At 34.5% G+C, this 23,919-nt stretch overlaps 1 protein-coding gene across 2 annotated transcripts; it reads right to left on the bottom strand.

Moving 5' to 3' along the window:
• Nucleotides 1-6,924: 6,924 nt before the first annotated feature.
• LOC107760918 (protein LIGHT-DEPENDENT SHORT HYPOCOTYLS 10-like) lies at nt 6,925-9,856 on the bottom strand. 2 transcript variants are annotated; one of them, XM_016579053.2, is made up of 2 exons: nt 8,977-9,856; nt 6,925-7,193 (listed from the first exon to the last, which is right to left on the bottom strand). In XM_016579053.2, exon 1 carries the CDS (start codon nt 9,594-9,596, stop codon nt 9,012-9,014), a length of 585 nt encoding a protein of 194 aa, XP_016434539.1. In that variant the 5' UTR covers nt 9,597-9,856; the 3' UTR covers nt 6,925-7,193; nt 8,977-9,011. The 2 variants fall into 2 exon arrangements, with proteins under 2 accessions (XP_016434539.1, XP_075098629.1); XM_075242528.1 differs by having other exon boundaries at nt 6,925-7,190.
• Between the last annotated feature and the right edge of the window lie 14,063 nt (nt 9,857-23,919).

The following is a 23,919-nucleotide window of genomic DNA, read 5'->3' as shown; positions in this document are numbered from 1 at the left end:
TTATTTGGGCATTTCAAGCGTATTTTTCATGTGCAATTTGCACTTGAGGAAGGTATAGTATGTTCTTCCTATCAATCAAAGAGAAACACTCTGATGGATACGCAATGGATGCTAAAGTTCAGAACTTTGTTTTTCTCTTCTTTCTTTCTTGGCAGAGTTTTTGGTGGGGTGGTGGTGGTGGTGGTGGTGTTGGGGGGGGGGGAGATGTTATCTGTGTTCTTCTCTTGATTCGCAGTTATTTTTATCAAAAAAATAAATAATAATAAATTGCAAAGGAACAAGGTGGTTCCAGTGGATTCTTTTTCTTTTTAAACTGCACATCCTTTGAAATTTCTTCTACTCTAGTTAATCGTTCCTCCCAAAAAATTAGTGTATGGTATGAAATAAAAGGGCGAAATTGGAGATTTTTGGTTACTACTCACTACTAAATTTTTGGAATCTACCACCATATGATGCATTTATCATGAGGAAAAAATAAACAAAATTGACGAGAAGATAGTTTGTCATAGATTTTAGCTACTTTTTTTTCCAAAAGAATCTTGAAAACATTGTTTGTTCATGAAATATGATCAGTTTTTGAAAATATTTTGAACAATATTTTCAAATTTTCAAAAACTGGTTCTAGGCAAGTTTTGGGTTAAATTTTTTCTTTCACTCACAAAGCTTAATTTTTTCAAATAAATTGCATGTCCAAATACAACTTCTACTTCCAAAAATTATTTTTCTAACACAATTTTTTTTTTTTTTTTTAAAGTTTCAACCAAAGAAAAACATAAGCGCGTATACACTCGTGATTTTCAGATAAGTGGGAGGCTCAACCTTCTATCCAAGTGCTTGTAGTAATTTTACCTTGATTTGACTTAAGGTGGCAAAAAAATTTATTATAGTACTATAATCAGTATTAGACAATAAGACGAAGAGGGTGACTAAAGAATATAAATGATGAGTCTTACTTCTCCCCCACCATTAACATAGAGATTTTCAAGCTTTATGTAGACACTTTGGTTATTTTATTCGTTTTCGTGAAATCACAAAACGTTTTTATTCCTATTTGTTACTTAAGAGTAAAACTTTCTTAAGACTCGGTCCAAAAAATTCCACCTTTAAAAGGAGATACTCCCTCTATTTTAATTTATGTACCTATAACTTTTTAGTTTGTTTTACAAAGAATAATTTTTCTTAAATTTGAAATTAATTTAAAATAAACTTTTCGTTTTATAGTTAATGAAAAGCTTTTATGGAACACCTAAATGTTATGACATGTTTAAGATCATAAATTTTAGAAGTTTTACAACTATACATGTGCTATAGCATATTTAAGATCATAACTTTCAGAATTCTTTCTTTCTACTTAAACTCCGTATCCAATCAAATAGGTTCACCTAAAATGAAACGAAGAGAACTTTAATTAAGATCAATCTTCCCTATCAAAGAAAATAGAGAAGATTCTGTAAAGTTGGAAAGATAACTTTTTTTGTATTCTCCAGATATGGCGTTTCTTGCTTTTTGATACTTCTCAAGGCAAAAAGTCCATTTCTCAATATTTATTACTATATTTTACTGCTCTCCCATTTAGATTTGTTTTTAGGTTTATCTAACTGATTAAGACATGGCTCATTGGTCTGTTCAAAATTAACAATAAATAATCTTCAAGGTACGGTCGGGATTTTCAAACTGTATACGAAGCAATATTGATTAATACTATGAAATACCGCAATATCATTGATTTTAGGGAACTTTACGTAACTGTCACAATTTAAAAAAAATATAATAAATTCTTACCATGAAACCCAATATTATAGTTGTGGCAGAAAAATATTTATATTTGTAGCACACAATTCCATTAAAATAAGAATATTAATTATTAATCCCTAAACATAAGCAATTTGAATGGAAAGTCAATAATTCTTTGTACAAAAATCATGCATTTTTTTCTCTTTATCTATTAGCTTTCCTTCTTTTTCTTTATCTTCTTAATTTTATTTTTTACCGAAGCCAATATATTTTCTAAATTTGTTCCATTCGTTTTCTTTTTAATTATCTTTCTTAAATATTTTCTCTTCCTTCTTTCTTCCATTCTTAACATAAAGATCTTACTTCGATAATAATATATGTTAATATATACAAAACGTATATATAAAAAATATACATTGAATTAACACATATAAAATATACAAAAAATATACATAAAAAATACATCTTTATTTAAGATAACACTTAGACATGTGAAATATACATTAAAAAATATATCTTAAAATTAATTAAGATGGCATATAAATATACAAAAAAAAATATACATGAAAAATACATCCTGAATTAAAATGGCACTTGACATATAAAATATATTTAAAATATGCATTAAAAATACATCTTAAAATAAGATGGCACTGCACAAATAAATATACAATAATTATATACATAAAAATATATTTTAAATTAAAGTGATACTTGATATACAAAGTATAAAAGAAGTATAAATCAATACATCTTGAATTTATGTGGCATTCACATATGCATCCGATTTTCAAAAATGGAGTGAAGAAGATGAATGTTGGAAAGAAAAAATGGAGATGGACAAAAAAAAGTACTTTTTGTGATTACTGAGTCAGTTAACTTATTAAATATTGAGCTTAATTTTTATAATATGCTAATACTGAAAAAAAAAGTGCTCTTTATGGAATAAACAATAAATGATGCTATTTTTTTTAAAATAATAGTTAAAAAAGGATTGTAAAAAATTCTTGATTTTGATTGATTGTATTTGTGAGAGTAAAATCAAATTATAATAATTAACGGTTATACATAGAGTATAAGGCCAACTCCTAATTCTTTCGTGGAATTCACCACTAAATTATTTGCCTAAAAATGATCACACAAGGGAGCACAATAATTAAATAACAAGATTATATGGCAAAAAGGAGTGCCAGCAAATAATTTAAAGAAGTTTTGTAGAGCGTGGGAAGGAAGTCTCATATCAAAAAGTTAATTATTATTCAGGTAGAAGTTATATATACGACATAGTGATAACTTATCATGTTAAGACATATGTCCTTTTACTTGGCCAACAAACTTATAGTCCCTTGTGTCACAAAATTCAGTCTAAAAAATATTGACACAATTAAGTGACGACTAAATAAAACTTATGTCACAAATTCTCTCCTTAAAATGAGGTACTCTCTAATTTTGAAACACACAAGTGATAGCAAAAACTTATGTCTCACATATTTTCTTACTAAAATGAACTCTCTTAACTTTGAAAGTCGTCTCAAATTCTCTCCCCTAAAATGAACTTTCTAACTACGAGACACACAACTTTGAGTCCATTATTCATATGGTCACTCAACTATCCCAAATTATCTGTTAAAGTCACTTTTCTTTCTTTTGTAACAATAAAGTCACTTAACAATGCTTATAACACTCAGAAGGTCACTCAACTAGATTGTCCAAATTTTGGATTGTTAAATACCTATTTTACCCTCTAAATTATAAATATTTATCTTTTTTTTAAAAAAACTTTTTAATATTATGATTTTTTCCTTTTTAATTTATATTATGGACTTACCTATATAATAAATAAATTTTATTTATAAATTAAAAAAATAAAAAGTATTTAAGCATATATAATGCTGGAATAACAAAATAATGAGCATAGTAAAAAAATTAATTAGAATAATTTGTTCGTAATAACAACAAAAATTAAAAAAATTATTTACACAATTGAGAATGAAAGAAAATAAAGGTCGTAAAATATATATATTCCATGCACGTAATATAAAAATAATTATTTAAATAAAGGTATTTTTATAATATACATTATATATGGTTGGAAATTATGCTCAAGTATATTATTATTCCGTCATTATATGAGCTGAAAACTAATTTTATAAATAAAGTATATTTTTCTATAGGTAAGTCCACAATGTAGATTAAAAAGAGAAAAAACTTATAATATTTATAAAGTTAAAAAAATTGATAATTTAGAGGGTAAAGTAGGTATTTGACAATCAAAAATTTGAAAAATCTAGTTGAGTGACCTTCTAAGTGCTATATGCATAGTTAAGTGACTTTGTTATTACAAACGAAAGAAAAATGAGTTTAGCAGATAATTTGAGATAATTAAGTGACTATTTGAGTAATGGACTCCACAACTTAAAATGATTTAAAACTTATGGCTCACAAATTCTCTCCCTAAAATGAAGCCTTTAGGAATGCTGCATTTAAGTCTATATAAGCCAATTGACCGAGTCACGATAATTATTTTGACCCTAACGTATTTCCAGATTTCAAAGAAATTAGGCCAGGGATGAAAATTCTTTTTTGCATATTGGGAGGAATTTGCAATATCGCTTGCTAATACGGCAGCAGACTCTTTAGCTATATTTAAGGTTATCACCTGCAAACCCTCAGATATTTGCAATTCTAGAGATATTCCACTCAATCCTAAAGGTTACATAAAATAAGATGCCAAAAATGATATCTATTCTTTAGGTTTGGACTTCGAAAACCTACTACATCTAGCACATAGATTATGATACACAGCTTTGTAATTTAATTTTTTGGTTCTAATAGTTTACCACTCCATATAATTAAAGAGTTTAACTAATATCATGGACATTGCAATAAAAATTTAATCTGCTTTATTTACAACTTACATGATTGCAAATCTTACTTTTTATGGAAGATCATATATATGTCAATATCTTTTGGAGGACTTAGTAGTGTAATTTTCTTATATTATTAGTGTATTAATTTCTTAATTAAAATAGGTAGGGGTCTGCCTACCTCTTACATTTCAAGTTTGCGTAATTTATTAACAGAAAAAGTATATCACGGTTATGTTAATCTTGTGAGAATGATACACACTAAAGACATCGCACAACAGGCAGAAAGTCTATGCAATAGACAGACGACCCTAAGAAACAATTATGGGATGTAGTTTTTAGTTACTTTCCATGAGCAAAACGGAAGCTCATATTTTTCAAATCCGAAGGTATCGAATTAATTATTGGTATTAGGGGGTGTACATAGGTCGGGTTGGTTCGGATTTTTCAATTATCAAACCAAACCAATGGTCAGGGGCGGCCCAAGAAGATTGGTAGCCTAAAGCCAATTTTTAATTTGGGGCCTTTCAGAAGGAATTTTTTTTTATCATAACATTGATAATGCATTCCGATGTTCTTACACATAGAACAACACAATTTAGCGCAATTGCCGAACAATAACTCACTTAAACCAACAAAATATAGGGCGAGTAATGTGCTAAAAGTATAGAATTTTGGCCTAACATCAGTTGTTAATAGTTTCTTTTATAAATAATTTAGTCTCTCCTAAGATATTGTTGATCTTATATAATAGAACCAAATTCATATAGATACCTCACTAATGATGTCACTCATAAAATTTAAATAATGAAAAGTTTTATATTCGCGACAAGGGTTTAGGGGGGGTGATTCTCTTTCTGCATTTTTTGCTCAAACGATTACATCACTACTAAATTAAAAGTTATCTTGAATTTTTATAAAATATTTTATTTTTTATTTTAACATACCCAATATATTTAGACCCTGCCTCTAAAGATTGTTGTGAGATGTATTTGATCTAATTTACCTTAATTAAATATATTGGATTCGAGTCCTGTGGTTAAAAAAAATCCTGTTAAAACGTGTTCTCTCTTTTACTAGGTCTTACGCGGTACGAATCTAGATTAGTCGGGGTCTCAATACAAATACGAGTAGAAAAATAAAAGAAAATTTTGGGGCCATCGAAATTTGGGGGTCTAAAGCCTTTGCTTTAGTGGCTTGACCCTTGGGCCGCCCCTGCCAATGGTGTCGGGTTTTTTCGAGTTTTCGAGTTTTTTCCGGTAAAGTCTTCATAGCATAAAATATGTAACATGTGCTCCAAATATTTCTTAAGTTCCAGTAAAATATAATTATATAATGTGTTTTCCAAGAAACTAACACAATAATATGAGATAAGTCATAGCATTATATTAAAATATTCAATAACAAAGATAAAATAATAAAATTACATAAAATAAATATTGCTAATTAATAAGCCATAATAAAAATTAACATAATCTAAAAATACTATATAGGTTATGCTAAAATAAGTATAGCTAATAAGTACTACTATTAACTACATAACTAAGCACTAAAGAAAAAGATAAACTAAATTATGCATTTTCATTATAAACCAATGTAAAACTAAAATAATTATCTAACACTATCGTCATTCCTAGTATTGAATTGAATTTCTTTTGTTAGCTAGCATTAGTATTGATTTGAACTTTGTTTGAGTTACTACATTTATGAGCTTTAAAATTTATTTACCATTCAAGAATGTTAAAGTTTAAACTTGAAATAATACATTAAAAGATAAAATTGAGAAAAAGTTTAAGAAATATTTATAAATTATATTACAATAAATATTTATATGTATAAAATATTTTTAAAAATTATATAAATGTACTATCGGGTTGGTTTGGTTTCGGTTTGACTCTTTTTAGTTAAAACCAAACCAAACCAATTATGGTCGGGGTTTTATTTTCCAATACCAAACCAAATCAAACCAAACCACATCGATTTTTTTTTCCGGTTTGACTCGAATTATCGGTTTGATGCAGTTTATCGGTTTTCTTTGTACACCCCAAATTGATATTATGGCCATTTAGTAGGCAAATTAAGCCGAGCCCCAAAAGAGTAAGGAAACAATATTGTGAAACTATTGAACAAGGAATCGAGGACGAAGAGCAATTGATTTAATTTGAGGATCTCACCTTTGCATAAAAAGGGCAAAAAACTATGCTGACAATGATCCATAAATAAAGAAGAATGGATTGTTGTAGGAACAAGCAGCTAGGAGAAAAATAGAGAAAAAAACTAGTAGAATAGAAACTCTTCGGGAACAAAGGATTAAATGTCTCAATTTGACAAGAGATGGTTACTCATGTGGTAAGTAGGGGAGCTAGATTGTCGATTATAGATTTGGCCGAATTTAGTAATTTTGGTCCAAATTATATATTTGCCTTAAAATATATAATAAATACGTAAAAATTATTAATTTAGAGCCCAATAATTAAAAGAACTAGAATATATATCCTAAGTCATAAACTTTAAATCCTGCTCCGCCTCTTCGTTAAATACCCTCTATGAGGTTGCAGATCCGAATCACTGAGGGAACAAAGCAGGAAGCTGCTGTAGAAAGAGTTTAAAAAATGGTTCAATTATGGAACTACCTAGTAGGAAACAAACAAAAATTTAGTATGGCCCTAAACAAACTGAAAGATATAATTAGCGCAAGGAAGCAGTAGAATGTCTCTTTCTTGTTATTGAAAATCTCCAAAGAATTTATCACACACAGAGAAACATACCATGTACACATTCGCCAAAAGACAAACCCCTTATACATAGATTTTTTGGTACTTATATTATGCCATATAAATATTATCAAACCATTAATCACTAGGGGTGGCAAACGAGCGGGGCAGGGCATATCGAAAGCGGATAATGCAAAATAAATAAATTATTCAACTCGATTCGTATTTAATATGAATAGAAAATTGGTTAACTGGGGTAATATAGATATCCATATTATCCATGGCTTCTTGAATATGATCACTTTTAGAGGAATTACTAGTCTCCCCAACTTGAGTAATCCTCAATTTGAGTCTTTGCAAATATAAAATTGAACCCAGTGATCATCCTTTTTTTAAGTAGATAATATAGTTCTTATCCATATTTTACTCATTTTTAAAAAGTTAATTATCAAAATTTTTAAGTAGATAATATGGATGGTATAACTGTTTTTTTAATTCATTTTGCCACCACTATTAATTACCTCAATTAATTATACTTAATGGGCATCCATGGCAGGCACAAGATCGTGCAGAATCCCAAAAGAGACAAGATTAGACAAAAGCAACCAAAGATTACATTCAAATCTTAGCTACATGACCCCTACAAGGCGAAAACAAAAACTGATATTCCTGTGAGTATTGCACTATTGCTGAGGGTCTAGAGAGAGAAGAAAGAAAGAATTTTCATAAACCATAGTAGATATCCAATTTTCTCTCAGAACTCGGAAGAAATATAGGGTTTTAAATTGTAGCTAAGGATTCACCTATATACTGAACAGCCCATTGACTAATCCAGAAGGCAGAGTTTGTAGATTCTTATTAAATATATGCCTTGGGCCTAACTCACTCGGCAAAAGCTAGCTCGAAGAGAGGAAGATTGTCCAAGCCTTATAAGACTAAAGATCTCTTCTCGGTCCTATATGAGATTCCTTCCATTCATGATCACCCCCCCCCCCCCCCACGCACAGATCCGAACATTCTTTATCTGAGGTTCTATCGCCCGGTGTGGAGTGTGATTAATAACCGGGGTATTTTCACCGCCTTTCAATTAGTCCGGGCGCATCCCCCCACCACCCTCCTTCTAGGGGCTCACATCGACCATGAGACTGGCTCTTATATCATATTAAATATATGCCTCGAGTCTAACTCACATTCTAAAAGTTAGCTCGAAGGAAGGAGGATTGCGCAGGCCTTATAAGAAGACGAGGGATCTCAAGTTCGATGATTCATTCCATTCATCAATTCTGCTCTTTATATGTGTATCAATTTTTTCCGCACAAAATTTATTTTAAAATCAAAGCTAGATGTAGCTAGTGAATTCCGTCAAACTCGTTGCTTCTAGTCTAAATCTACCACCCTAAGCCCGAAGCTAGCTCATTAAATGAATATTGTTCATGTTTCTAGGGATTTCCTCATACAATGACGCGGAATAACACAGATCCATTCCATGTAACATAGAGAAATTCTTTTAATTCAAAATTTGAGTGGAACTATATATAATTTACATGTTCACATCATGAAGTTATCCTTCATGGTATAAAAAAACTGAAGACACATATTTGTAGAAGAACAAAGCAATATCCTCTTATTGAAAAAAACATAGAGTAACATATTTTAATTACCTTTTGCTCGTTCCTTCAAAAGCTGCCAAAACAATTCAAGAAAATTGCAGCTGAAATGTTGCAGTTGCCTCAGCATTAGTACTTGCATTAATTTGCAACTTCCTTTTCTTCTTCTTCTTCTTATATGAAATTCCTCTTGCTTTAGCTTGAAAATCCCTTACCTCGCGAAGATAAATACGTATAGAACCACTTGCAAAAGGATTATTCTCTGGCAAACCACCATTTTCTTCATAGGCAGCTCTAAGCCTACCAATGAGTGCATCTAGGCTACCCCATGCTTGTCTGAGAGGACAAGCACAAGGCGCTGGTGGCTCTGGTTGCCCGAAAAAAGGGCAACCATGTAAATGCACCTTAGTTTTCCCGAATTGATCTAGGTATCGGAGAAATTCTAGTACATGGTTATAGTTGCACTGGGATAAAGGAATTGGTGGCCTTAGGTTTTTTAAGTACTGTCCAAAAGTATTCCAATCACGGCGTTTTTGAGACTCATACCTGCTCAGTTGGGGCGGTGGTGGTAGCTGAAGATGGTTATCAGATGGTGCTAGGGTTACAGTAGCTGATGATCCTTCTCCTTCTCCTTCTTCAACTTTTCTATGATCATTTGACATCATAGCTTGCATGTTGTAGTTTGTAAAACCTAGGTTATCAATTTTTTTTTCGAATCAATATGCTTGATAAAGAATCAGAGAGCAAGTTATCATTTCAGGCAGAAATTTGATTGAATTGTTTATCCTCAGATAAGGGAAAATAATATGGAGGGAGAAGAAAGAGTTAGAGTACTAGAATAGAATTGCAGATGAGAAAGATGGAAATCATATCATGGGGTACCAAGGAGACAATGAATGGGTCCTAGGAAAGTATTTTAGCTTCTCTTTTTCTTCCTTCTTGTTTACTTCCTTTAATTGTACTATTAGCATTATGTATAGCTTTTTCTATAATTTTGTTTTTTAATTTTCCATGAACCTATTTCCTTTTTTGTTTATTCCTAAAAGAATGATCAATTTTTAAATTTAGAAATAATTTTGTTTAAACTTACAATTCTATTCTTAATGAGAAGCTTTTATAACCACACAAATACTCTAGGCCCCTTTTTGAATTGTTTAGGACCACAAATTCTAAAAGTTTTTATTTTTTCTTAAACTCTGTTCCCAGTACTTAGAATTTAATAATTGTGCTAGCTAGCATCATTAAAGCAATCATTATCAAGAATATTAGCAAAATCAGCACTTTAATTTAGCCTTAATTAGTGACTAGGGGTAGCTAGTGCGAAAAAATGTGTTAGATCGTCTAATTACACTGTTTATAACTTGTATGTATTATATATAAATATAAAAATGACAAGACCCCACCTCCCCTCCCACCATGATATGACTTCAAAAAAAAAAAAAAAATAATGACTTTTTAATTAAGCTATTTTATTTTTGATATTTAAAATTTACTGGTTTTGGGTAATCACCATTCACATTATGGTGTAGGATTCACTAAAGGGAAAGATGCTTCCTATTGAGAATTTCCCTATCCAAAAATCCATAATTTCTTATTAAAGTAGAGATATTTCGTTCATTCAATCACACTCCTTTGGTGGTATCACTTACAATAAAATAAACTGAAATTTCATATATATATATATATATATATATATATATATATATATATATATATATGGGTAAGTAAAGGGAGAAACTAGCTAGAAATAACTATAGCAAAAAGAGAGAATTTGAAAGAAAAACATGAAATACTGCTAGTAAATTCCCAGAGCTTCAAATGTTTGACTATATATATTATGACCTAAAGTGGATACATGATATATATCGCAGGGATATTATCATAATTTGTTTGACTCCTAAGATTTTCTTCATATAAATAATATGCAGATATATATATGTGCAAGTAAACTTGAAGAAATTAAGCGCCCCATGCCAGAACACACATAGGAATTTTCTCATATAAATTGACAGTTGCCAAGTGTTACAGCTGTAATTCTAATTAGTATAATATTTCTAAATATGTCACTAACATCATCCCCATTCACCAGCACTGCTAATAATGCTCAGTGATTAGTGATATTCTTTTTTTTGTCTCTTTCCTTTACTTTTACGTACGTTGTCTCTTCTTTTCCCGTTACTTCGTAATTTTTGGGTGCTCTAATTTTTTTTTAATTTATCGAAAATAACCTCTCTATCTTTATAAGTTATAAAATGTACATAGACAGGATTGGTTCGGTGTATATGATAAGTGAATATATGTTTAGTAAATATTGAAAATATTGACAAACATATGATCTATTAAAATATTCTAATGGGAGAACTTTTTTAGTAACACACGATAGTCATTTTCTTAGTCGTCTAATAATAATTTTTCGTTAATGTACGCTTTCAAGGTTAACACATGAGAGGATCCCAAATATTTCTATAATTTTTAAAGAAAATTCAATATAAGGTCTTAAAAAAAAATATAAATTATATATTTATATATAGGTTTGGTTCTGGATTTTTTACTCAATACCAAACCAAGTCAAACTAAACCTAGTCGGGTTTCTTAATCGGTTTGGTTTGATTTTTTGGTTTGGTGCGATTTTTCGGTTCGGTTTGAACACCCCTATTAAGCTGGTAGGGATAAAGTCTGCATATATACTACCCTTTCCAGGCTCCACTCGTAGAATTTCAGCTAATCAGTCAAATTTTACCGCTTACTGCATGACATATGTCCTTTTTACTTAACATGTATAGAGTATACTATACAATATTTGTCCCTTATATACACTCTTAATCAATTTAACCATAGCTAACTACTTTATATTCTCTTAGAATAAACATCAAGTGTGGATAACCTTTTTTTTTTGGACAGCCGAATGCATCAAGGTCGTCCAAACTATGATCTCATTTTATTAAAACAAGTCCAGCTTTTACATTGAGTGAAGTAATTAGCTAATGATCGTACATATTATAGTTTTATTGCTTGACTTCTCTCTCATGAGAAAATCCTATTGTATATTTTCAACTATATATAGTGCCAATTAAACTTTCATCAAAAAGAGGGAAATTCGATATGGACTCAACTTGCATTAATTGATATATGCAACCGAATTATTTAACTCTCTCCTTGTAATTTTCTTTAGTGTGTAAACACTACCTTAATTAGTTAAAGTGAAATATATACTGTCTTACTCAGAATTTGTATGGTATAATGGGAGTATCAAACAAAGATTATTTGAATTTGAAACGTCCAACTAGGCATTTGAATAATATAATATGTGGTTGAAGTTGAAAAAAAGAAGTACTGAAGTCAAAGGTGAAAATTTATACTATTTCAGAGTCAGAACACAGATATCATGACTTTCACTTAGGAAAAATTAAAGTTGAAGGTTCGTGAGTGAATCATTATTTCTAATAGTAAAATTTAGTATTTGCAAATATTAATGATTAAACAAGTCTTTATAAACTTTAGTATGGCCAAAATCCCTAAATATTGTGTTCCATTTTCTTATGGATTAACTCTTTTTCTTCTCACTTTTTAATTCAGATTAATGCACTTAATATAGATGCTTTATGGAAATTATCCTTTGATGAGTACACATGTAGTTTCTTTCGGTAGGAAATTTGAGTCCACCTATAAGGGGTGTTTTATGGCTCATTAGAGCTATTGGTTAACCCTAATATTTTATATATAAGTACACTTATTACAATGTATGATTAAAAATACTCTCTATAGTATTTTCTATGCTCTTTCTCTCTCTCAATCCAACCTAGTTTAGGCTGTATATAGGAGGTTCCTCCGTCACAACGTGACAATTGCCATCGACCGGTAACTCCAATTGTGGTTCCTTCCACTTCCGATATGCGAATAAGTAAGTTCTCGTTTTATGGTTTACGCGCTATCTAATTTGTTTAGATTATCTTAATCCATCACTTTCAAATATCTATATTAAATAATTCACAAACGAACTAGGAATCAATTTGTTAGGAAGGCTTAATCAAATTAATGCATGCTTGTTCGACAAGAAAAAATAGTTAACACTTAACAGTAGTGTGCAAAGTGCCCACTTCTATTAATTATCTATTTCAGTGCAAATGAGTTATTATCACTTTGTTAAATAAAGTAATCTACTGATTAACTTCTATATCTTTCTTCCACATCTGAAATTGTACTATTAGTATCACTGACTTCTCTTCGCAAGTATTTCCAAATGAAGGAGTACTTGCTCAGATTAAGCATTTTAAACTCTTAATTAATTATTCCAAAAATTACGCTATTTATCCTGAAAAGCATATTATCCACCAGCTCACTCCTAATTGTATTATTGAAAGTGATATTAGCTTGACAAATTAAGCTTATTCATAATTTCCAAGTACTTCATGCCAGCTATAATCTAGTAGAAATATTCAGTTCATATTGTTAGGATAGCTTTCTCTTAGATTCTATATGTTTTACAATTCATTTTTCACAATAAAAAAATTTCTGTTTGTCTTTACCTTAACCTCATAATTTTTAGAACTTTTAAATGAAAAAATATTTTAGTTTAATGTATCAAGAGTAAATTCTTTCTACTTCTTGATATTTTGAAATAAAAAAAGGTTCAGTGATCAAAATATCATAATTTGAAACGTAGTTTCATAAACTCAAATTTGAACATCCTTGTAACTGTTGCTAATTGAACCTTCTTATTCCTATTTTAATTATATAATCAGGCAATTCAATGAGATATATGATCTAAATTGGTTAAAACAATCTTTGTCGCTTGTGACGGCTACTCTTTGTTTTTGTTAAAAATTCACTTAGTATATATAAATAATTTATCTATAACCCAGCAAGCTGATGCTTAAATAGGAAATGACTCGTTAATTATATCAAGAGTCAGCTGAAGAAGGGTGTCAAAATATTTGGACTTGATGAGACGATCTGCTCTCTTTACTCGTGGAATATATTTCTTATATAGAGTTTAACATGTTCACTGTTTTTTTTCCTTCTTTTCTCCTTTCTCTCTTTCTCTTTTTCCTTTGGGGGAGGGTAAAAGGATTCTTTCTGTTTCAATTAAAAAATTTGGAATTAGGATTTCACCTAAAAGTAGAGTGCTACAACATTGATATATCCAGTGTTCTACGGAAATTTCATTTGAAAGAGACAAGCATTTAGTACATAGGAGACCTGGTACTCTATAAAAAGTTGGAGCTATGAATCTTGAACAGTTTTTAGTGTCGTCCACTTTTACGTGACATGCAATTTTTTCTTGTTTATTTTATTTACTTTTTGACAATAATGATATACAATTGAGAGGACTAACTTTTTAAACTATGAATGTACGTATCACTAGTAGCCTAATACTTAGTATGGATGATGCACTCTGAAACACGCTGAGACAAGTATGAGAGACGCTCACCTCATGCAATAGCGAGGCAAAATTTACGTAGGTTTAACATCTACTATATATACGGTTTACATTCCCGGTGTGATTTGCAAGCTGTATAGGGGGTTTATCCAGTGCGCACAAAATGCTCATCACAGAGTGCTCATTCGAAAGGCAGAGATTGTGGCAGAGATTGTAACGGCGGCGAATTTCCCCTCTTAAAAAAATAATCTACTATATACATTAAAAAATTGACCTTCCACTTACTATATACATATAGTTTTACGGTAAAGGAAGTTTGTACGAACCCTTTTCCGCCTCTCTAACTTTGCCCCTGAGGTGTACCCAAAGTTAGGTGCGCACTTTAGGTGTGCCCAAATTAAAGTCCTATATCCTTGCCTTAGCATTTTTTGTGCAAATAGTGTGTAAGATTCCTTAATTAGCTTTGGTTGACCGTCAAACTTCACCAACTCACCCTTGATTCCTTAAAAATCATCTTCATCGATGCCAAATCAAAAGTTTGCGGACACTTAGCTTATCACTGAAAATAAGAGTCCGATTATTGCATATTATTACTGAGAATAGTATGAGGGTGATTTTTCTTGGAACTGTTAATAGGAAATTAGATAGACGGTGTTTGTGTCTTCACGTATATATGCTCGGTCTTCAGTCGTGCTATGTAATTGTAATTGTACTATGTAATCACTCGTTTCTATAAGACTCAAGTTATTTCTTGATTTGTCTTAAATTTAATTGCATTTCAAACAAAAATGTCTCAGTACATGATTAGCATTTTAAGAGAAATTCTTAAATTACAAATATATTCAGCCGGCAGAATTTGTGACTAATTTGTATCAAAGTTATGCCCCACCCCACCCAGCATAACTTGTGTACTAAAGTTATGTCCCAAGGCAGTTTTTGCACAAATTTCTTAAATATGGACAAAATTTTATGATGATCCGATATGTCATTTATAGTTTTACCTTATATTTCTGTGTTTCGAGACCTCAAATAGCTCCGTTTAGATTTTTTCGATTTGCGTAGAAAATTAATGAAAATGTGAAAGCGCGCCTTAAAACTCATTTGAGTTGACTACGGTCAACGTTTTGTGTAAACGGACCCGGATCAGTATTTTGACGGTCCCGGTAGGTCCGTGTCGTGATTTGGGACTCGAGCATATGTCTGGAATCGAATTCGGAAGTCCCTAACTTGATTTATCATAATTTGTTGAAAACTAGAAGTTGAAAGGTTTAAAGAATTCATAAGTTTGACCGTAGTTTGACTTTATTGCTACCAGGTTCGAATTTTGGTACCAGAACTTGGTATAGGTTCCTTTCAGTATTTATGTCTTGTCTACAAAATTTGGTGCAAAACGGAGTTGATTTGACATGATTCAGACGTCCGGTTGAGAATTTTACGTTCTTAAGTTTCATTGAAAATTTCATTCGTTTTGGTATCTGTTTCGTAGTTTTAGGTGTTATTTTGGTGTTTTGATTGCGCGAGCGAGTTCGTATGATCTTTTACACTTGTGTGCATATTTGGTTTGGAGCCCGAGGGGCTCGGGTGAGTTTCAGATAGATTACGGATGATTTGAACTTAGAATTTCTGGTTTTGGCTTCTGCTGTCAGCTGGTGTGTCCTTCTACGCGATCGTGAAGATACTCCCGCGATCGTGAAGAGTAGTTTGGGGACTGGGGTGGATTTACTCATCCCGAACGTGAGGTTTTAATCGCGAACGCGGAGCAGTGGGGGGTCTGCCCTTCGCGAACGCGGCCACTCCATCGCGAATGCGTAGTGTTAGAGAGGCGGGGGCTGGGAATGGAACTTACTTTACGCGAATGCGAGCCCCAGCTCGCGAACGCAAAGGCGAGGTGGGCTAAGCCTACACGAATGCGTAGAGTGTTTCGCGATCGCGTAAGCCAACTAGGCAGTTTCCTTTGCGAACGCGTCAGGTGTCACGCAAACGCGATAAATACCTTACGCCCAGTCATATAAACTTCTAAAAATCGGGATTTTACCCATTTTCACCATCTTTTCATTAGAGCTCGGCCTAAACGCGATTTGGAGGAGAAATTTCATCACCCTTTCATAGGTTAGTGTACTTTAACTTATTTTCTTCCATTTCCATCACCATCCACTAATTTCTAGCCTTAATCTATGTTCCTTCATAGTAAAAAATTAGGGATTTGGAAAGAATTGGAGGTTTTTGCAAAATTTGGATTTAGACCTCAAATTGAGGTCGGATTTCGAAACTAATTACATACTCAGGCTCGAAGGTGAATGGGTAAATGAGTTTTGGTTCGAATCTCGTGTTTTGACCAAGCGAGCCCAAGGTTGACTTTTGTTGACTTTTTGAAAAAGTATAAAGATCTTAACTTTATGTATTGTAACTGATTTTCCTACCATTATTTGATGTTATTGAATCGATTTTGGTTAGATCTGATTGGTTTGGAGGCGGATTTAAGAGGAAAGGCCCTGGTAGAGCTTTGATTTGCTTGCAGAGCGAAGTAAGTATTGGGTCTAACCTTGATTTGACGGAATTAGGAACCCTTGAGCTATGTGCTATGTGGAATTCATGTGTAGCGGCATATATACTAGGTGACGAGTGTATATACGCCGTCAAAATACGTGTTTCCATGCTTTTTCATATTTCATTAATTATTTTATTCCATGTCTTAACTGTTACATGCTTTAATTGCTTCCTATGCCGTAATTTGCTACTTGTCATTTATTATTCTCGTATTAAAATGTTAGTTTCTCCCATGCTTTCATGATTAAATGATACTTGCCTTAATTGACTTACTTATACCCTTTTGCTGTCATTTATTTGATTTGTCTTGCTGCTTAGTATTAATTATAGCAATTTTTGATTTGGTACGAGATTTCCTTTATGGTTCTGCTTTCATATTCGTTAATCGTAGAGATTCTTGTGATTCGAGTTGTTGAATTGATTCATTTATTGATTTGTGTTTATGGATCGGGTTGCACGCTGCAACAGATGGAATAAGGGAGGATCGATATTGATATGTTGGGATCGGGTTGCACACCGTAACATGTAAAATAAGAAAGGATTGATATAGTGAAACAAGGGAGGATTATGATATTGATTCTGAATATATGGTTGGATCGGGTTATGCTCCGAAACGAATTTTACTTGTTATTATTGTTATTAATATGGTGAAATAAGGGAGGATCGTGTTTCTACGGTGGGATCGGGTTGCGCGCCGCAACGATTTGTGTGTTTTGTATTACTTGTTGTATTCTGTTGGCTTCAGTATTTTCGTACGAGATTCTGAGGATTGGTATTTCTAGTTTTAGTGGTTTTCGAGGATTGAGTTTATTTTCATGAGTTAACTGCCTTATTTTCATGTATTTTCTTTCATGTCATTATTATTATACTGCGTACGGATTATTGTAAGTGACCCGCCTTAGCCTCGTCACTACTTCTTCGAGGGGTTAGGCTCGGCACTTACAAAGTACATGGGGTCGGTTGTACTCATACTACACTCTGAACTTCTTGTGCAGACTTTGGAGTTGGTCTCAATGGCGGTCAGTAGATTGCTCGGATCGGACATCTGACAGAGACTTGAGGTACATGTGCTCAACGTTCGCAGCCCTGAAGTCCCCATCTACTTTATCCTATCTATTTATTTCTTTTCAGACAATTTTACTTTCATTCAGACCATTATCTGTATTATTCTAGTCGCTTATGCACTTGTGACACCAGATCTGAGGTTGTATCTAGATATTGCGGTTGTTATGACTTTTCGTACCTTATTTCAGTTTTATTTCAGTTATTTCAGCATTATTTAGTATCAGTTAATATGTTTTTTTAAGAATGGCTAAAATGTATTCTAACGTTGGCTTGCCTAGCAAGTGAAATGTTAGGCGCCATCATGGTCCTGAGGGTAGGGATTTCGGGTCGTGACAAGTTGGTATCAGAGCACTAGGTTGCCTAGGTCTCACGAGTCACTAGCAAGCTTAGTAGAGTCTGGAGGATCGGTACAGAGACGTATGTACTTATCTCCCATAGACTATAGAGTTTAGGAAAAATGTCACTTCTTTCTAACTCTGTCGTGCGATTTTATTCTATCATTCATGATTGAACCTTTCTATCCTTGTTCTCTCATAGATGGAGAGAACACGCACTGCATCTACCGCCGGACAGGAGCCGGAACCCCTATGGCAGCTACGACTAGAGGAAGAGACAGAGCTCATCCTAGAGCTCGAGCAGCAGCACTCGGAGTGGAGCCTCAGGTGGATTTTGAGGAGGAGGTTTCAGCTCAGACTGTATCTGTCGGACCAGCTGAGGTCCTGGAGGCATTCATAGCCACTTCAGTGTTTCAGGATGCTCTAGTCTGTTTGGTGGGCCTTATGGAGAGTGTGGCCTAGACCGATACATTCTCGGTGGCACCAGCCGTCTCTAGGGCTAGGGGAGGAGCACAGAATCCCGCTACTCACACCCCAGAGCAGGTGGCTCCCCAGTATCAGACTCCAGCAGCCCCACCAGTTGGGCTAGTTTAGCCGGTTGTTACAGCACAGGCCGGTGATAGGCCCGCTTTGTCTTCTGAGGCTATGTTGAGGTTGGATAAGTTCACCAAACTTTTTCCTGTTCATTTCAGTGGTGCATCTTCTGAGGCCCCACAGGATTTTCTAGACCATTACCACGAGGTGCTCAGGAACATGGGCATAGTTGAGACCAATGGGGTTGATTTTGCAGTGTTTCAGATGACTGGTTCTGCTAAGTGGTGGTGGAGAGATTATATGTTGACTAGACCAGCTGGGTCGTCTGTACTTACCTGGGATCAGTTCTCACAACTATTTCTAGATAAGTTCATTCCTGTCACCCTGAGGGAGGAGTGCCGCAGGCAGTTTGAGTGTCTCCAACATGGTAGTATAACGGTTACCCAGTACGCGACTCGATTTGTGGACCTAGCTCTCCATGCCACTATCTTGCTTCCTACTGAGAGGGAGAAATTGAGGAGATCTATTGATGGGCCCACTTACACTATCAGGCTTCAGATGGCCAAAAAGACAGGGAGTGATATTTCCTTCCAGACGGCTGTAGATATTGCTAGACGGATCGAGTTGGTTCGTGCTTAGGAGAGAGGGTCGGTGTCAGATAAGAGGCCTCGTCATTTCGGTAGTTTCAGTGGTGCCTCAACTGGAGGCAGGTGTACTTTTGGTAGAGGCCATCCTCCCAGGGCATTTCATTCAGCGCTTCAGGCATCTCACAATGATTCAGGGAGACGTGGCCTATATGTGCCTCATTCTAGACAATTAGCCTATAGTGTACCATCAGCTCCTATAAATGCACCTCCGATTCAGAGCTACCATCGTGGTTATTTGGCCCATTCGGGTTAGCTTCAGCTTCAGCAGCCACAACAATATGATGGGTGTTTTGAGTGTGGTGGTATTGGTCATATTAGGAGGTTCTGTCCAAGATTATTGGATAGCATGCCACAACAGAGTTCTCGTGCCATGGTTCCAGCACTGGTTGCTCCACTGCCCGCCCAACCAGCAAGAGGTAGAGGTCAGGCCGTTAGAGGTAGAGGTTAGGCCGTTAGAGGTGGAGGTTAGGCCGTTAGAGGTAGAGGCCAGCCAACTAGAGGCCGTCCCAGAGATATAGTTTAGAATGGTAGGCCCCAGCCTCGATGTTATTCTTTCCCAACTAGGTCTGAGGCCGAATCATCTGATGTCGTTATCACATGTATTGTTCTAGTTTTCCATAGAGATGCCTCAGTTCAATTTGATCTGGGATCTACTTACTCCTACGTTTCATCCTATTTTGCTTCATATCTGGTTGTACCTCGTGATTCTTTGAGTGCTCTTATGTATGTGTCCACGCCTGTGGGAGATTCTATTATTGTAGATCGTGTTTATCGCTCGTGTGTGATTACTGTTGGGAGTCTTGAGACTAGCATAGATCTTCTACTTCTTGATATGGTAGATTTTGATGTTATCTTGGGTATGGATTGTCTGTCACCTTATCATGCTATATTGGACTATCATGCCAAGACGGTGACCTTAGTCATGCCGGGGTTGCCTCGATTTGACTGGAGAGGGAGTCCTGGCCACTTTACCAGCATAGTTATTTCTTATGTGAAGGCTCGATGTATGGTCGAGAAGGGATGTCTAGCTTATTTATAATGACGTCCACAACACACCTCAATAAGAGATATGATACGGTCGTATGCAATAATGATTACCCAGCTATGAGTCGGGGTCAAATCCACTGGGAGTTATAAGGGGTGTCAAGAGTATATATTTGAAGCAAGTGAATGGACTACCTAAATTGCACTTCCACAACAGATTTTTGATTTCTACTTCTACTATAACTCTAATGATTGCAAGCTAAGGTAAATAAACTAGAGATGAATGTTTCTTATGTTCTTCCAAATAGTTTAAAGGCCTAAGGCTGTGACCATTACCTGGGTGTTTACCTAATGGATAAAGACATTTATAGTTGTTTTGTTGATTAAGGTGTATTATAGCTCACAACTCTAGATACCCACTCAATATCTCTCGGTCAGAGAGTGATTTTGCCCAATTTGATTTTCTCAAGCCCAAATGGGTATTAAATAAAATAGTTGTTATGAGCTCAAGTTGGGTTCTTACTATCTCTAGTTTGAACCCTTTAATTAGGCTAATCAATCTCTCAATTAACCCAATTTCTTGTTAGCCAAATTATCCTAGACTAGGTTTCTCTTTCTCAAGTAAAGACTAAGTAAAATAAGCATGAATCAATGTTTGTAATCATTAATTCTAAAATTGAAGCATGAACTAAGCTAAATAATCAACACCCAATCATAAACAAGTATAAAATTAATCACCCATAAGGTTTACACACTAGGGTTGGGTCACAACCCTGGTAAAAATCTAGCTACTCATAATGGGATTTGAATAAAATAAAGAAGAAAAGCTAATTAAACCCATAACGAAAGATTAGAATGATGAAATCTAATGTTTAAACTCCAAAATAATGTAAAACTTCTTAAAGTAGTAAAAAGAAATTGGCTACAACAACTTTTAATGGTCAAACTTGACCTAATTTTGTGAAACTCGTCTATTTATACAAGGCCAAAAACTATGGACAAAAATGCCCCTCGAGGGGTTCTGCGGCCGCACAATTTCATGTGCGGTCTGCAGATTTCTTCAGTTGGCAGGAAGGAGGATTCTGCGGTTGTACATTTCTGGACTGCGGCCGCACATTTCTTGTGCAGTCCGCACTTCACAAAGGCTTCAGGGACCAACAATTACCCACACTACTCATGCATTATCAACCAGGCGACAAGTTAAGCATTGATGCACATATAGTTCTACTGTGACATTTGAGCTTCAAGAATAAACTTTACTCATCAAGGACTCTTGCTCTATCATGTAGGCCATGGTGGACTCCAAACTCTTCCTTATCTACTTTCCATTTGCCAGGCTCACTTAAGAAATTTAGCACTCAATCCAAATATTTATGAAAGGTTCACTCATCTCTCTCAAGAGAATGTCACAAGTACGGCGTCAAGTACCATAGGCTTGCCCCTCATGTAGATTGCCACTAATGTAAGCTCACTTGGTTTGAAATCAAGTAGGACTTCTTTCGGTATATAATGAAGGTTTTTGGGTTAGGGTAGGATACCGTATGGGTAAGTGGTTACACCTTTCCTTAAGCACTCCATCTTTCATTTTTTGGCTCACACTTTGCCAATTCTTAGAGGCACTTTCTTTTTATTGGGGACTAGAGAGACTTCGTATCACTCTTTCTTGATCATTTCATTCTTTTTCTCCCTTTTTGATTTTTCCATGTTTGGGATCATTACCTCTCTTTTTTTGAATCCATTCAACCCTTCCACTTATTCACTTTTTGTATTGTTCTTTTTTTTTTGTTCTTTTATTTTCTTGCCTTCTATTCTCGTAGAGATCATTTCTTCAAGTTCCTCATATCTCCCCCAAACTTACATTTTAAGCCATTTGTTTCTCAAGAGTATTAAGGAAAGATCGGGTGCCAAGAGAGGGTCACGACAAAATGGGTAAAGGTTTGTAACATGGTTATCAAATGAGAAAGGCTAAAGGCTCAAAGGAGTTGACTAGGGACAATGACATTAGTTGGCAATAGAAAACTCAAACGGGCCAAGGAGAGCCTACAATTACTTCTCAAACCAAGAAAAACTTAGGATTTCGCCTTGACATACATTCGGGGCAAGTTCTAGACCCTTCGCATGGATACTTAGACTAGAAACAATTCATCTCACCCCTCACACAACCAGATTGTAAAAGAGGACAGAGTTGAGGGTCCACAACGACCACATTCAAGTTTAAAGATCACTATGGTCCAACTAAACCACTTGATGATTGCCAGAGTCAACACAAGAGTCACAAAGTCATTACTAGAGCTATTTCTTTGAAAAACCTTGTCTCTAACCATAAGCACGTAGTTAAGTGTGTTGGTGCCAATTGAAGCATGGTTAAATCTTCGAGCATGATTTAATTAGGTCTTTTTATTCATTACTACTACTATTATTACCTAAACACAAAAACAGACTCATTCCCTTAAGAAGGTTGTCACGCCATCCATCGTTGGGACAAGTCACCCGGTTCACACAACAACTACCTTTGGAAAAAATCGTGGCATTAAAAAAACCAAAGGCTTATTATATACTAAAACATAAAAAAAAGATACTAAACAAAACAAGAGCTAATACGCTACTAAAACATAAAAAGAAGTTAATAAGCAAAAACAAAGATTAAAAAAAAAACTAATGAGCAAAACTACTAAAGATAGAATGAATCTACATAGTAAGAGAGAGAGAAGATATATACATACAAATAAGAAAAGAGAGAATATCATCAAATTATTACAGGCCAAATGTATCAAAGTACCAAATGTGTCAAATAAACTTCACCCCCCTCCCCCCGAATAAAAGTAAGCATTGTCCCCAATGCTTAGAAAAATAAGAGTAAAAGAGGGAAGAGTGAAGAAAACTCCCTATGGCTCCTTGGACATCTCTGTGTCCCCAGAAATGTCATCGCCCTCAGGATTAGCCAATTGAATCTCGTCATCCTCAACTTTAGGTATGGTTGGGTTGGCGAACATCTGACACACTGCCTCAGCAGTGTCGGTAGCAAGGTCTGACTCTTCAGACTGGCCAGCTGATGTCACCGGTGCAGATGGTGCTGAAGGATCTGGGGCAGAATAGTGTGGGTCAAGTAGCATATCAAGGGGGAGATCTCTGGCTGTAGCAATCCTAGTCACCACTCTACGGAGCTTGTTCACTGACTTCTTGCTGGCCTGGGACTTCTTCATCTTCTTTACTTTCTTTCTCAGCTCTTCAATCACTGATCCATTCTGTACCAAGGTGCCCATGATAGTCTTATGATTCTCTAAAATTTTCTTCAATGTCTCCTCAATGTCAGAAGGAACCTGTGATGCCTATGAGGTGGGCTGTGCTGCAAAAGTACTGGACAAGTCAGTCAGCTTTACAGTGGTTATCTGTATCCAGTTGTTGAGACTCGCCAATGTCTGGAAGACTCACAGTGCAGATAGTGGGTGAGTAGGCACGGGTACTGGCTTCAAAGCTGAGGTGGGTGCTGTGGCAGGAGCTCCAG

This window comes from Nicotiana tabacum, chromosome 21 (assembly GCF_000715075.1).
Source record: "Nicotiana tabacum cultivar K326 chromosome 21, ASM71507v2, whole genome shotgun sequence".
In the NCBI taxonomy this organism is placed as follows: domain Eukaryota; kingdom Viridiplantae; phylum Streptophyta; class Magnoliopsida; order Solanales; family Solanaceae; genus Nicotiana; species Nicotiana tabacum.
The sequence above is the reverse complement of the archived record's forward strand: the minus strand, read 5'-3'. Positions and strand labels throughout refer to the sequence as shown.